At 41.6% G+C, this 16,601-nt stretch overlaps 1 protein-coding gene across 9 annotated transcripts in view; it reads left to right on the top strand.

Annotated features, from left to right (window-relative positions):
- OSBPL1A (oxysterol binding protein like 1A) overlaps positions 1-16,601 on the top strand; it is a 2,815,351-nt gene that overhangs the window by 2,658,854 nt on the left and 139,896 nt on the right. For 5 of the 9 annotated variants that reach the window (XM_069620918.1, XM_069620915.1, XM_069620919.1 and 2 more), the window contains one exon: positions 1,345-1,368. The exons of the other annotated variants lie outside the window; for them this stretch is intronic. In XM_069620918.1, the coding sequence (XP_069477019.1) occupies positions 1,345-1,368 (24 nt within the window). The remainder of the gene's footprint in view (positions 1-1,344; positions 1,369-16,601) is intronic. 9 annotated transcript variants of the gene reach the window in all.

The raw sequence follows: 16,601 nt of genomic DNA, 5'->3' as shown, positions 1-16,601 counted from the left end.
GAGTAATTAAAGTTACCATAGTGACTAGAGTACTCAGTCCATTGTCCCCTTTCCTCTGTACGTCCACTCACATTCCCCCGCTAGTATTCCAAAAGGCTAATATGTTCTGAGAATAGCCAGGTATCTAAGCGTCCGATATGTTCAAAGGGGACAAGTGAGGCGCTGGAGTGCAGGGCCACGGCAGGGCGTTCCCACGCCCAAAGGCGCAGCCCAGCGCTATACTAAATTTAAAGGGAAAGCTCAATTCTTCGCTGGCAATTTCCGCTACCGTCCCCATGTTGGGGGATGCCCACAAGGATGGAGGAAAGGGGACTATGAGCACTGATTTCACTATGGTGAGTACCTTTAATTTATAAGACAAGCTATATGGTGGTCCCAAAGCTTTGATAATTCTCCACAGGCAAATTATTTGCAGGGCAATAAGGACATGAGACCCAGCATTCTAGGTGAGCAGAGTGGAGCAATCATTGCTTCACTGCTGACCCAGCATTCTAGGTCCGCAGAGTGGAGCGATTATTGCTTCACTGCTGAGATATTTTTGATATGCTATGACAATGCACCTGCATTTGTATGAACACATTGCAGTTTAGTCTTTATGGTATTACTATCTTCCTGTACTCAAATTGTTTCCATTAGTACAAGTGGCTGGTTCAATTTTGTATATATCACACATCTGTAACCTCTCCTGATGAGTTTTCCACAATTCACCCTGTATAGGTACACTACTGCATCAGAGATATGTGAGAAACCCCGCTTATTTTCATCAAAATAGCAGCAAGAACGTTTGTAAATGTCTTTTGAGCAATTTGTTTTGTTTATTTGTAATTGTACTTCAATCATTTATTGAATTCAGATTTCTTCATTAACAGTTAATACGTGCAATTTAGCATAAAATAGACACAAAATCAATTCTTAGAGCAAACACCTAATTTACAAAACATTGTTTAAAATCCATACAAAACTGCACATCTGAGAACATTTTAAAATCCTGCATGAATTCAATGCGTATGCGTAATTGTAGTGTTCTTTACATGACGGACGTGGCTGGCTGTCCTGATCATAATGCTGTCCAGTTTACAAGGGCATGTTCCCTATCCTACCTTGTTGTGACATCATTGTATTGCTATCTCCTATTCAAGGTATATCCTCAGCAGCTGCATTTGACTAATTGTATCATCCCATGGAGTATGTGTAGAATGCAGTGTTCCTAGTTAGTGTGCTCTGTGCTCCTGTTGGTCTAGTGCAGTTTTCATTTTATCGCACAAGAAGTGATTGAATTATGTGTGGAAAATATAATAACTGTGATGATTAAAATAGTTTTTTCTCCATTACTTTCAACTGAAGAAGTCCAATGGCATTGGGACCCAGGTTGGCACAAGTTTGCATTTACTATTTTGACTGTTTGACTAGTTTTCTTTACTTCATATGCCTGGTTTTCTGGAGTGCGTGGCTTGCTAATTTTAGTGGTGGAGGCAATGAGTTTCCTGTACTCAATTTTCTGACATTGCATGGTTTGAAAGTGTCAATTTTTTTCATGTTCAATAGCAAGAAAAGACTTGTAAACTATACAACACACTGACAACCGTGTGTTCAAAGAAACTAAAAAGAGCTTAAATCTTAGTTCTAATAATGATCCTTACAATGAAATCTATATCAACAGTGTTAGACAACACAAAACACATGAAACATTTCCCTTGTTGATTCACCGAGACATTTTTGTGTGAGAGCAAATGAGTGCCATTGATATTGTTTTATGTATGATACATAGCTTGAATTTTAGTATCAGTCTGATTCAAATGAGACTCAAATGTTTTTATTGGCCTGACACTGCTGTGATTCCTAAAATCTATGAGCTTTAACTTCAGAAGCAGCCTATTTGTCATAAACTGTTTTAAATTGCTGAAACATTTTCAAGTTTTTTTTCTTTTGCCTTTTTAGTAGTACTAATGATGTCTAATTTTAAACATGTTTAAATGCTTGATTCAGCAAAACTAACCACCTTCACCAAGCCCTGTCATACTTGTCAAAAGTCAAATAAAATATCCTATTGAATTAATAATCAAAGGATCAGCACTTGGATATAATAGTATTTAATAGACAGCCTTTTTTTGTTTTGTTGATATAGTATTTAATAGACCTCCAACACATGTTTCGACCACTGTGTGGTCTTCTTCAAGGCTGTGATACCATGTGTTTGTAAAAACAAATACATAAAAAAAAAATACATTACAGTTTGAAAATGACATCGTCAAAGTCACCACACCCAAACTTAAAGCCCTACGGATTAAATAAAGGATATGGGAAACGGCCTGGAAAAACAACCCTTCCTTACCAAAAAAGACAACCTACTAAAAATCTCGGCTAACTACAAAGCGGAAATTCTTTTAGCTAAACGCGATATCTGCAACGATAGGATTGAAAAAGCCAGTTCAAGCACCAGAGAACTCTTTACCATTGTAAGAGAACTCGAATCTCCCACCCCTCCAAAAGATAACTGCATTAAGGACAAGAAGTGGTGCACCCAGATCCAAGAGGCACTAGCTAATAAGATTTCTCTGCTCCAAAACAAAATAACTGCAAAAAAACATAACCTTCCTACTCTAGCCAATAGCCTGAAACCTTGCCCCAAACCCCCCAATGATTTAAATTTACCCCAGTATCCACCCTTGAAGTGGAAAATATCATAGCCTCACTTAAACCATCCAATTGGCAAGAAGATACCTGCCCAGCCTCTACCATCAAAGAAGCTGCCGGCGAACTTGCCCCCTTTATCACCACGCTTATCAACTCTTCCTACCGCACATGCACGGTCCCCACGAGCCTGAAGAACTCATGGGTACTCCTAAAAAAAAACCTTCTTTGGACCTGAACATCCCGACTAACTTCAGACCCATTACGACTGTCCCTTTTCTATTAAAGCTTATCGACAAAGCTGCCTACATCCAGATACAATCATATCTGGAGACCTACAAGCTTCTAGGACTCCGAAAATCTGGCTTCAGACCCCAACATGGCACAGAAACAGCCCTGATTGACCATAAAATCCAGATTGACGACCTGAAAGATAAAGGGAAATCTGCCATCCTGCTCCTTTTGGATCTGTCAGTCGCTTTTGATTTAGTTGATCACAAGGTACTGTGTAAACATCTTTCAACAGCCGCCCATTTCTCAATAGAAGCAACGGAATGGATCCAGTCCTTCCTAAATAACAGATAGATGAGTGTTCTCATCTTCGGCAGCTGCTGATCCCATCCCCATAACATGTGGAGTTCCACAAGGATCCTGGGTATCGCCTACCATGTATAATGTACCATGCCCTTTCTCTCTACAGAAAGTTGTATCACATTGGCCAGAGCTCTAATATTGTTAAAAATTGACTATTGCAATGCATTATACCTAGGTGCTAGAAAATATATTGTCAATAAACTTCAGATTCTGCAGAATAATGCACTCGCAGAACTGCCTTAGGCATCTCTAGGAGACAACGCATCTCAGTGCTCAGACGTGACAACAATTGGCTCTCCATTAAGGATGGAATACACCTTAAAACAGTCTCCCTGACGTACAAATGCCTCAACAATTCAGCCCCCCCAATACCTCACTGACAAGTTCTGCAAAATCAATCCCACTCGACCCACCAGGACGGCCAACACCAGGTGCCTAAGAGTCCCCAGGTTCAAACTAAAAAAAGCTGGTGGCAGTAGCTTCCCCATCATGGCTGCTCAACTCTAGAACTCACTACCCACCACCCTAAGTGTTGACCAATCTTTCTGCAAATTCAAGAAAAATACTAAACTCTGGCTCATCTCCAAAGATGCACCACAGTAGTATCTGTTAGCTGTCCATAACGGGGAGCATTCATAGTAACACCTGGGCCATTTCTAGCCCACCGCACTTTACCCTCAGATATACTCACTATATCTCTTGATATACTCCTATGTATCATATCTCTGTATTACCTTCAGTACACTCCTATTATGTACAATATCTTTGTATTCCCATGTATTGCATCTATGAAACTGTATTTTCCTGAAACGTGGCCCCATTCTGGAACGTGGTAATTGTATATTTTTCCATATCTCTCGATGTCCAGAATCCCTTGAGTCTGAACTAGCCTATTGTTTATCATATCACAGTATGCCCATTAACCCCTTGCGTCTGTATACCCCTATTATGCATCATTTTACTGTTTTCCTATGTACTGTAATACTTTATATTCATGTAACATGGCCTTATTCTGTAACTAAGAAACTGTACATTATTAATGCGCCCAGATACCCCCGGGCTAGGAGCACTCTATAAATAAATAAACAAACAAGATTTGAAAAAGAATAAAAAAAGGTTGTTGGGACAATTGGAATTGTGTCCCCCACATTGGCATTGTTCATAATGACAAAGATTTAAGTTACAAAGAATTTATAAAAAAAGAGTTAAACAAATAATGAATGAAAAGTGGAGTTTATTGTCAAAGTATCAATAACAAACGTGATAGAGGGAAGGGGGGAAAGATTTTGAACAGGGTATGAACACATAGAATGAGAAGCATGTGGCGCCTGCTAAAAGAAGAGGTATTGAAATTCAAAGGAGCAAGCGGCTTAAACCCAAGGTTAGAGATACCATACAGGCCTTCATTCCTCAGCCCTCTGAGGACCAAAAAAACATGGTTGCATCAGAATTTGGTTGGTTTTCACAAATGTGGTACTTGTAGTATTGTTTGTTTATTTATAGAGCGCACCGGCCCATTAGGTAGTATGTACCTGTATGCTAGAGAAGCCAAAAGAGTTGAAATTAACGTTAAAGAACAATTTGAAATCAGAGAGTTCATTAATTGCAGGTCCAAATTTGTGGTTTATGGTATCGTGTGTGGGGGCTTGTATACATTGGAAGTACCCACCGGGAGCTGCGCGTACAGATCGGAGAACAGTTGAGTGCATTAAGAAATGATGATTCCAGATTACCATTGTCTATACATTGGCAGGAATGCCACCATCCTGATGATAAAAGACATTCTATTTACTGGACTTAAACTGTAACATAGTGATCCCAGCGGAGGAGACTAGGAGAAAATATTACGACAAACAGAAGCCAAAATGATTTGTAAATACAGAGTGATTCAGAGGGGTTTGAACATGGACCATGTAATGGGAGCTTTTTTGTGATGTTGTACAATGTGATTTCAAATGTGGTTTGGAATTTTAACTGCCCATTTTTAACCTCCGTGCCATTTTTTCCATTATGAGCATCATCCAATGGGATCCATTTCTGTACTTTTTGGTTTCTTAGTATCTTATGTATAAAACTAGGCAGTCCAGGAATTGTTGGGGCCAAGAACTCTCCAGTTGATACTTAAATCACTCAAGAGATTCAGCAATCCCTGAGGGTTCGTTAACAGTGGACACCTCTTCAATTGGAGTATCCTATTTAATCTCACAACAATATATCTGTCAGAATTATGGTCTCCTATCAGTAAACATTAAATACCATTCTGAATTCTTTTAAGTATGGTAAGGGTAATAAGCTGCATTCAGCATATACATTTATGAGCAAGTATGCTTTTTTTAAATCGATTATCAAGCATGCATTCTCTCCTTTCATGTATTTTAGGCATTGCGTGATGTTAGAATGTTCATGTTACCTTATGAGGGCATTGGGCTAATGGTTTATTTAAGGTATGTTCTATGCATCTTATCTAAATTTGAATACCCATTTAAAATGCCTGTCTATTAGCACATCCACCAAACGGAATAGCCTTCCGTGATGTGAAACCTAATTGACATTATTGTTCAATATGCAAGAAACAGCAAGAATTACTGGAGCAGACAGTGTCATTATATTGAATAGGCTCATTCATTTTAGTTGGAGAATATTTACACATTTAATTAGGCATGCGCCCTTGCAAGCCGCGTTGTAAATTCAATCAACTGTGTCCCAACATACCTAAAAAAAAACGCCTGGGTATTACTCCTACTATAAAGAAGCCTACACTTGACCCAAACATACCGACCAATCACAACGGTGCCCTTTCTACTAAAAATACTATACAGGGTAGCACATCTCCAAATTCAAAATTATTTTGAAACCAAAAACCTTCTGGGACTATGCCAGTCTGGATTCCGCCCAAAACATGAGACGGAAACCGCCCTCTTGAATCTAAAAATCCAAATGGACGAACTAAGAGATGAAGGAAAACTAGCCCTTGTTCTCCTCCTGCACCTCTCAGTGTTCGATCTTGTGGACCACAACATCCTGTGCAAACATCTGGCTTCAGCAGCACATTTCTCTCCATACGCCACACAATGGATAAAATCCTCCTTAAAAGACAGAACAACCAGAGTCTTCTCTCCTAAAACTGAAGCCCAACCTACAACGGTAACCTGTGGAGTACCCCAAGGCTCATGCGTATCCCCAACTTTATACAATATTTTCACCAAACCCCTTTTTGACCACCAGGGCGATTTGTGTGTCACCTACACAAATTATGCAGATGACACTAAAATCCTCATCCCCATCGCAGCAGATCATGCCACTGCCACACTCAATGGCATCTACCTAATGATCCAAGCTTGGCTGGCCCATCATGGACTGTGCTTGAATGAAAAGACCGAATTGCTGCTTATAGGATCACAACTACAAATCCTTTAACATTGATAGTAACATCTTTAAAGTGTACCGTACATGAACTTATCATGTTCAAAACTCTCACATTGACTCATAAATCTCTCCACCAGTCATCCCCACTATACCTGTCTGACAAAATCGCTAAACCTTAATGAGACAGATGCACCAGAGCGGCCTACATGCACCTTCTCGCCACTCCGAAATTTAACCCTCAGAAAGCGGGTGGCAGCAGCTTTCCTACCATTGCCAGTAAACAATGGAATACCCTGCCAGTCAAACTTGGGGCCCAGGACTCCTTCTGAACCTCCCGGAAACAACTCAAAACACACCTCTTCACCCAATGTCTAAATGTCTGAATAACTAAACTATTCACATTGTCTTTGTATATATTGTACTGTCACAAGTACCAGGTGGAACCAACTATCTAAATAATGTATATAACAATGTCAAATCAATTTAACTGTAAATGATTATCTTACTTACGTAACTCTGTAACTTCCTATATAAGAAAAGCACCCAGATGCCTTTGTGTTAGGCGCACTATATAAATAACTAAATAAATAAATCAGATCTAAAGGTTGTTGTATCTAGTTAATTGAAGTTTGTATATTTATCCACTACGATCCTTCATCAATAAAGTCACCGAACGGGTTATCTGAGTGTTAAAGGGACCTTCATTTTTTCCCTGTACTGTGATTTAACATGCACGTAACAGCACGAATAACTAGTGTATATAATATGCATACATGCCAATATTCTGCACCACTTTGGAGGGAGATTGTCTCACCGAAATCGGGAGAACCAAATTCTCCCATTGGATTGCATTGGGGTTACCATTATTTTAGGAGGAAGAAAAGAAAAAGTAACAATATTTTCAAATGAAGAATTGGGACTCTGCTGCCTAAATCGGGACGGTTGGCATGTATGAACATACTGAACATGTTCTGTAAGAATAGTTATAACTAACGTGTATATTGCAGGAGTCATGCAATTGCGTGTGCTGTGTATTTATGTATTTAGATTACCGAATGACGTCATCCGCTCGGTGTGCGACGTCACACGGTGTACATTAGGGGAGTTAAGGATCATGATGGCCGGTTTTGTCATGCAGAACGCTGCATCGGAAACCCAACGGTGCACTAGGCCTAATTAGTCACGCAAAAGAGTTTTTTTCTTTTTAGAGGATATGGTCATGTTAAATTATGGTATGAAGTTCATTCAGTGACTGAATTTTCCTTATTTAATATTTACATTCAAGGACTTTAAAACAGCAACTGAATTTGACAGTTGGTAATTACACTTGCAATATATAAAAAGCCTTATTGAATCAGTGGCCATCTGGAATGGCACTCCGGGTTATAGAGGTATGTTTTTACTTTGATTTAGATAGGCCAAAGATGCCATTAGTCTCTAGTGGTGATATGTATAATTTTTGACATATTGCATTTATAACACGCCTATACACAAGTGTTTTAAGGCGTGACGAGGCAAGGGGGGGAAACGCAGGGAAGACAGAGACAACTATCTTACTAGGCCAGGTAACAGAGATCGCGCAAGTGCAGGGGAGGGGGGAGTTCAATGGGGACGGGAAGTGCAGTGCATAGGATAAACAGTAAATAAATGAACTTTATGATACAGAGACTGAATTAATGAAGAACATTATATTCGGTTTTACAGGGATGTTGAGGGTACTACAGATCTAACCAAGATATGGTGAATATAAAGGTACATTTAGCGGAATGATTCACTTTTGTTCCCAATTGATGATGTTAAATTATAATTATACTTGTTCTTTTATAGCGCGCTTAGTACCAGCGAGTGGTTTCTAAGCACAGGATCAGGATTCAAACCTGTGTTGTGCTGCATTTTCTTGCTTCCAAGACAAATGTGTTTCCCCTGAGCTATCTTTCCACACCAAAGACACATTTCACCTAGTGAGATGCATTATGATTATGTTTGGTGGCATTGTCATTATTCAAGAATTCAATTATCCATGTGCATGCAATATGGTGGTGGACCAACGACTAGTTAAGGATCATTAAATGCTGTAACTTGGGTTAAGCGGAGCCAAACACTCACTTTTGAAATCTCATTAGCTGTGCCAGTATATAAACTTACTTTTTGAGTAATTTTGTGTCTTTCTCTCCCACTCCCCCTTCCCTCTATCACTTTTGTTATTGGTAGCTGGGCAATAATAGGAACTTTCATTCCACTTTCCATTCATTTATTGTTTAACATTTTGTTTTTATTCTTTCTATGTGTGTGGCCTTCTGAACAACACCAATGTGGGACACACAATTCCAGTTGTCCCAAAAAGTTTTTTATTCTTTTTCAAATGTTGTGTTGACTTTGATGATGTCATCTTCAAATTGTGATGTCTTTTTTTATGTATTTGTTTTTTACAAACGCATGGTATTGTTCTGGGGAGACCCCCGGCCGGACCATAGAGTCAGGGTTTGCTCTGTGGTACTTTAAGACGAGATAGCTGCACCTTTCAGATGGATGGGGTGCAGGTATATTACTCAACACCAATCAATAAGGACAACTCAATGGTTTGGCAAAGGGAAGTCTGTTTAATGACAAGTACAAAAAACGCGGAAACATGGAAATCAACAGTGATGCGATAGTCCGTCTCGCTTCAATTCTCAAGAACTTCATGCAAACAGTAACATTTATACTCAAAACTCGTCATTGATGCGTACCACTTGAAAAGTTAACATGTAATTCTATTGGTTAGGAAAAGGTAACATTACTATAGGTACTATATCTGTATGGTAACGGAATGAGGGGATTTGATAAACACTATCAGGTGGGCGTCTAAGCCCTTCCTTCTAACATTAATCTTGTAGACGTCACTAAGAGTACGACGTTGCATTGGTTCTACTATCTGTAGGACCCTAGATGATTTGGTCCATTGTGATTGGGTTGGCTTGCATCCATGCATAAATCTCCACTTTACTTAGCAGCACGCAGAATGGTCAGCCAGGTGCAGGATGCCCCAGGATTCACCCGGCCTCCCTTCAATCAATCATTACTAAGCATAGCAAGCCGCACTGTTGCCTTAGCTTTCTTGCGATTTCAAGCATATGTACAGGCGTTTAGCTGGTTTGAATGACTTCATCCTGCTTTGCAGTTTAAGTTTGTTTATATTTCAACATCGTCACTCCTTCTAGGTTTGTTTTGTCTCTGTGTGTCATCTTTGGGTCATCTAATCTTCTATCTGCAAGTCTGTCCGGGCCTTCGTGACGTCCGCATTCGTCACCATTCGTCTTCAATTAAGGCATTTTGAGTTTCTTCCGGGAAGTGTTGAAGCAACCTTCATTTCATTTAATTTGCTGGTAGGGGTTTCTCAATGGGTACCTTACTGTTCATGGTTGTCTGGTTATTGGTACTTCAATAGGTATTGTTCTTCTGATAGGCACTGGGCAGAGCCCTACTGCGGCTCTCTGCTGGTTTATTTGCTAATCATACGTCACATATCTCGGTGTGAACGTTCCTGGTACTTCAACATAGGTGGCTGGAGTGCAGGCTTTATTTGGGACCTCCTCTACACTCCCCCCTCTGGTCGATTCATAGACCACATCCGCTTCCCCCTTTGGATTCATCTTACTTGGTTCTTCTGTATTTATTTCTTCTTCATCTTCTGGGTTTGTACATGATGCTTTGAAGAAGTGTCTCTTTGGAGTCCATATTTTTATCACTCCTTTCAGGCTTCCTGCTGTCCTTACATGTTCGTCTTTGTTCCATGACATCAGCTGACATTGTCCATTTGGGCTGCAGTAAATCCATTTTCCTTCCTAATTTCTGCGTTTCCTGGGGTAAAGAAACTTTGTACCTTTTGGGGCATGCTCACTGGCCTTCACAAAGTCTCTTATTTCATCATCAGTTAGATCTCTGGGCTTCCATCCTGGTTTGACATCAATCATGATCTTCATCCCTATGGCTTTCTTCGCAGTTTTCTGGCATTGCGAAATTATTATGTTAATGACACAAAATCCTAGTAATATCACTAGCAGGGCTCCCAGAAACTTGAATGCGTCTGCCATCCATTGTGGAACCCACGAGAATAGTGATTCAAACCAGCTGTCACCGTCAACTTCGTTGGTTTCGTTGATCATCTGATTCTGCAAGTTTGTCAGCATTCCTATGGCCTCTTTTAGAGTCCCATTTTCCACCTCGTGAGATGGTGTAAATGTGCAACATGATTCTCCAATTTTTGCACAAACTCCTCCATCCTTAGCTGTGATCATATCAAGGACATATCTGTTCTGTAGATTCATCAGTCGAATTGCTCTTAACTCTTCCTTAATCGCATTAAATCCTTTTATGGCCGTGTTGATGGTCTGCAGTAACTCCCATCTGGTTATCTGCAACCATTTGGTGTTTACTCCAACTTGGATTCGTGGCATGAAGATCGTTGTGAACACTGATGAGGTGAGGCTGAACAGCCTGTGTTTATATGGGATTGCATGAAATGCTTCTTCTGATTTGGCAGAGAAGTAATTCTCTCTCTTCATTCGGGCTGTCAGTTCCACAGATCTCTTCTTCCTCAGGTGAGTATCTGCTTTCGGAAAACTATCAATATTCAGGTCACTTTTCGGGATTACCAGTGCTGGAACGAGGACATTCACTATTGTGCATATGCCTCCCAAGTTCTTTGGCAGTCTGATGTATGCTTTGGATCCGCATGCCCAATAATGATCCATAACTACTGCAGTCCCATGAGTCATTCCTGGAGCCTCAAAAATTCATCCGCAGTTCCGATTCTCTCTTATCTTCCTCGTGGTATTGTTTCTGAAGCACAATTTGGGGCTTTCGAGTGGCACTATCTGCAAGGGCCTTCCTCGGTCTTCGGCCCATGTTAGTCATTTTGTAAGTTTAGGCCATAGTGGTTTGCACAGTCTTTGTGAGTTTTCGATTGCTTTGTTGCAGGCTCCAAGGACCATCCATGCTCGGCCGATCACTACTCCTTCTTCCCATTTGTTAGGTGAAAGCACTGTTCCCCAAATCTGCATTTGGCTTCTGTTTTTCCAAATTTTAGCTTCTTCTGGAGTTTTTCCTTGGACATTTAGTCTCGGGTTTACTTCCCATCTTATTCCTGCTCCTTTAACTTCAGGTTTCTCGTACCTTATCACGTGATTCCTCGTATGAGCTCTGTTTCTTGTCTTAATGCCCTGAACATAATCATCTTCATCGGGATAAACTGTCTCAGTTGCCCATATCAGTGAGGCATCCCTTCCCATAAAAAGGCCTCTGGTATTGAACATTGCTATGTGTGAGAGACAGTGTGCTGTCGAGACATCAATTTGTACAGCTACGAAGATCTTGGCTTTCCCCATGCTGTACAGTAGAAGTGCACAAACAAAGCATTCTCCTTCTGAATTTCATCTTCCAACTTCTTTCATGTGCTGATACCAAATTTTGTTTCCTAGATGTGCTGTGCTGTCCAGGTAGTCGTTTAGTTCATTGGCATCTTCATGCATGCTTCTCTTTATTCTTAAGGCTTTCCTGTAGTTTACTATAAGTACATCTCTGAATGCCTCCGTATGGCTTTTTCTTGTTGGAGGATCATGGGACAGGTATCTTCATCTGTGCCATTTGAGTGGACAAGAGTCTGGCAGCTCTTTCATGGTCCTCGTGCATCTTTTCTCTGCTGCGTGCAAATGCCCATGCCTAACCCTTGTGTTAGAACATGTGTGCTTGTCGATACAGTCTGTCATTTTATTCTTCAGTTCCTCTTGTAGTTTCCTCGCTCTGGCTATGTGTGGAAGTAATATGTCTACTATCATTTGTGTCCGTGCAGAGAGTTTTTTCGAGTTGGCTTTTGTTTTCTCAAGAGTTTCTGATATGACTGCTTCTGTTGGTATTTTTCTTCTTCTTGTTTTCTCACACTATCTTCTGTGAAGGTTTTTATGGCAGGCAGTCTCATCTTCTCTGCTGCTTTCGTCTGTGGTTCTGCGGTCATTGACACTAGGCCTGTTTCGTGTGCATTCAATGTGTGTGTGCATGTATTTGTTAGTGTTTTTTCTTCATTCATTTTATGCCGACCCAGTCTCTGGCTTTCCTGCTCATTCGTTACCATGAATGGGTGTATATCACTATTAACCACATTAATTTCAAGTTAATTTACTATACCATCAGATTTTCTAGCGACTGGAATGACTATATAGGATCTAGGTCCTTTTGTGGGTTTCATTTGTGTATCATCAAGTGGGTGCATTGAAATTGGAACACTTTGTGCACCAATAAAGAATGCAGTTCTGATCGTTAATAACAATAAGATAATGATGAATATAATACATAGATACATGATGGTTCCATACGTTAGGCGACATAATTTTCTTCCAGAGAAGCAGAGGTGCCTCTCTGCTTGTGGGAGGATCAGGTTGCTGCTCTGGACCCCCATCTCCATCATTCAACAAATGTCACTGTTATTTTTCCCCCACCTAATATCGTTCTTTGAGTTCTGTGTTCAAGTGTCAGGTGCTTCACAAGTGTCCCCCCCTCTTGCGAGTGACAATTATCTCTTACTTCAGGATACAGTTCCTTTACTAGTCTATGGGAAAAATGAATTAAAACAAATACTTTGGTGAGTCACTTTTTCTGTGCATGTTCAAAGTACGGGAGCTCCCAGTCCACTCCTAGAATCTGCTTCAGTCCTGAAGACATATTGGACACTGATCAATATGAAGAAATGGGGAAAAACAACAACGAATATAACAAGTGGAATTCTTGAATCTGCTTCCTCGATCTGTCCCTCGGCGGAACGCCTTCTCAGAATCTCCTCAGATAATCTCTCTGATGGTTGGAAAGTTCCACTTGGAGTATGATTCTATGCAGGAGCATTCCCATCTGTGCGACATTAGTTGGATCTCTGATGAAGGTGAGGGATGTCATCCTCGATAGGTCTCCCCACCAACTCTGGAAAGTCAGTAACTAGGCGAAAAAGGACATTGTGTGCCAATCTGCTGTCTTCTGGTGACAGGGACATCCGTACTGTCTTGCTTGTTTCAGGATTATATGTTTTTTCCTTGATGTAAACAATGTTTGCACTGTCCGGTCACGTGTAGTGCGACTAAAATGGTGATCTTAATTAAAAGATGGCTTACATGTTCAATGTTTGCTGGGTCTCGAAGAAATGTTAGTGTATCTGCCGTTCTTCCGACAATGGTTGAACAGTCTTTGATTATGCGAAAGAACACTGTGTTGATGAGCTCATCTATTTCCGCCGGTGTTGGGAGCATTGGATTCTTTCTCAGTGTACTCAGGGAGTAGGATGAGTTGTTCGGGATTGACAGTAAGCAGTTGTCTTATTATTTTTTCGTTTTCAGGATCTTGGATAAAGTCTGTGGCACTAGTGAGCCTCCCTACCAGTGACGGGTATCTTAGCACAAGATCAAAGTAGGTGACCAGGTCCTCAGTGATATCTCTGCTGTGGGTCACCATAAGTGATTCCGAATATGGTCTCAGTACTGAATGAACCGGGATACTGTATTTGCTTCCAATGTAAGTGTCTTCGGTCAAAATTTGGCATAGTCTTTTTCTCATCAAGGCTTAAGTGTGCCACAGTTCAGAGTTCAAATCAACAAAATATGTTGTGGCTTATACGCGCAATTTTCTTCTTGACCCTGCAACTAGGATGCACAGAGTGTCTGTTTTTTATGTCCTTATCCCCTTTTTCTGCTCAGAGGAATGTCCAAATTAGGCCACAACTTTGCAAAAAGTTCTTTGTCTTTACTTTGCTGGTTATGCGTCCTTCTTCCTCGTCATGGATCTCACCTGCACGTGCTGTGGTTCTTCCCCCGCTGTCTGTAGTCTCTTCACGGTGGGGTGCAGGCAGGGGGATTCCTCCGACGTATGGCTTGATATCACCCAGGAAGATCCAAGCTCCTCTTCCTTGTAGCTTTACTGCAGATGGAGTAACGTCTTCAACTGTGAACGGTCCGTTGAACCTTGGCTCGTCCCACCTCTTCCTTGTGTGATTCCTCACGAAGACAGTGTCTCCAGGGAAGATGAGTGGAACACGTAGACCTTGAACTGGGTCTGTTGCAGTACCGCCTTGTGTATCCTGTGCTGCGCTGCACCCTTTTCGTCGTCGCTGCAGCTGGTCTGAAATTACAGTAAGGCAAGATGTCATGCAGTTCAGATCGTTTTCCATTTCAGTCCCTAAAACCTCTCCTGTTGACTGGGCATCACATCTAGCTCTATCTCGGGTTGTTAGAGGAGTTCTCGTTCTTCTTCCTGTGGCTATCTCGTGTGGCGTAAGATGATGGTCAGAGCCTGGTTGTTCTGAAGTGCATACAATGCCAGTGGAAGGCAGTGCAACCATCCCCTCTTTAGAGTAAGCTTTAACTTGGCTATTCTCTCCTTTAACAAGCCGTTGAGCTTCTCACAGATCCCATTACCTTGTCGATGATAAGCCGACGAGAACTTGTGCTTTATCCCAAGCAGCAAGTTAATATGTTCAAATACTGTATTAACAAAGTGGGCCCCATTATCTGATCTCATGACTTCACCGCCTTGGGAACACTTCCCTCACTAAAAAGTTTGCCGCAAAGGTAGCGTTTGAGTGTTTACATGGACCTGCCTCTATCCATCTAGAGAATGGACACACCACAGCAATTAAGTATCTGTTACGCTCACCTGGTATCCACGGGGACGCCACTCAGCCCTGGTTGGATGATTTGCACTCTCGAACCCTCTCCCGGTCCCTTGGTAAGGTCTCTGGTTAAAGATGGGTCTGCAATATAGGAGAGCTGGATTCAATACCAGATTGTCTTTGTTTTCCCACCTCCCTTGGCCTCAACTCCTTCCTCCCCCTTGGGCCCTCTTCTCACCTTAATATTGTAAAAGGTGGATTCTCCTTCCTGCTCCTCGTGGCAGGGGCGCGTAGATGTGGGGGGCATGCAGCGACTAAGTTACTTCACTGGTGCAAGCTCCCCTGTTGGAATCCAGGGCTGCTGCAACTCCATAGGTTTGCTGCTTTACAGTCTTTATATGCAGTTCTTATGTTCCTCTTAGTTCGAATAATAATGTCTTGCTTCTTTCCTTTTAGGTATGGAAAGGTATTTTGGTGTTGTCATGCAGTTTCAAGAAGAGCATGGGGCGGTAGGCAAAAGCGCGGTGTGCGCAATGCTGTCCGTTGAGTAATGCGCGATGGGCAGCACTGTTTCGCCTTTTATATTGCTAACCTGTGTCTTTTCTCTCCTTGCAGGTTGCGATGTTCCTTGCTGAGCGCCGTAATGTTCCAGCAATGATACTGACCAGGAGATGACTACCGAGGTAATAATTGTGTGGCTTTCTTCATTCAGGAGGAAACATGAGTAAACGCTTACTAATGCTGTCTTTCTTTCTCCTCTTTCCAAGTCATGGTATTCCAGGATGCATGCGGTGCCGGATGATGGAGTTCGTACCTTCAGGTGAGTGGAACTGAAGTCGGCGATGGATTGAAGACCGGATACTGTTCCAGGTAAGTTTTGTCGTGTTCTTTCTCTATCTGCAGGTCCTTGGTTTCAGGTAAGCTGGCATCAAAGAACTAGACACGGTGAGCGTTACGCTGCCCACAGCAAAAAAGCGCAAAGCATGTTCTGCTGTTTGGGTGTGGTTTAAACAGTCTCAGGTAAAGTAGTCCAGGTAAAATAGTCCCAGGCCTGCCACACCCAAAGTAGTCCAGGTAAAGTAGTCCCAGGCCTGCCACACCCAAAAGACTAGACTGCATAGCTCAGTTCCTTGTAACTGAGCTATGTGTGTGCCTCCATGTTGGCTGAACCCCCCCCCCCCAAGTTAAATAGTCCCAAGTAAATAGTCCCATTCTAATGTTGGTCTTCATTATGGTTATGAGGCTGGCGCCAGGACTGACTCCAAGAGAGTCTTGGATGAGGTTTTAAGGGCTTTGACATGGCCTTAACTGGAAGGCTGACTTGCCAGTGAGGGCCAGGGACATGACTATATCTGTACCTGTTGCAAACTTGAATCATGTCGAC

Source organism: Ambystoma mexicanum, chromosome 5q, assembly GCF_040938575.1.
Source record: "Ambystoma mexicanum isolate Mex_15411 chromosome 5q, UKY_AmexF1_1, whole genome shotgun sequence".
NCBI lineage: Eukaryota > Metazoa > Chordata > Amphibia > Caudata > Ambystomatidae > Ambystoma > Ambystoma mexicanum.
Note: the sequence above shows the minus strand (reverse complement) of the source record. Positions and strands in the feature narration are given on the sequence as shown.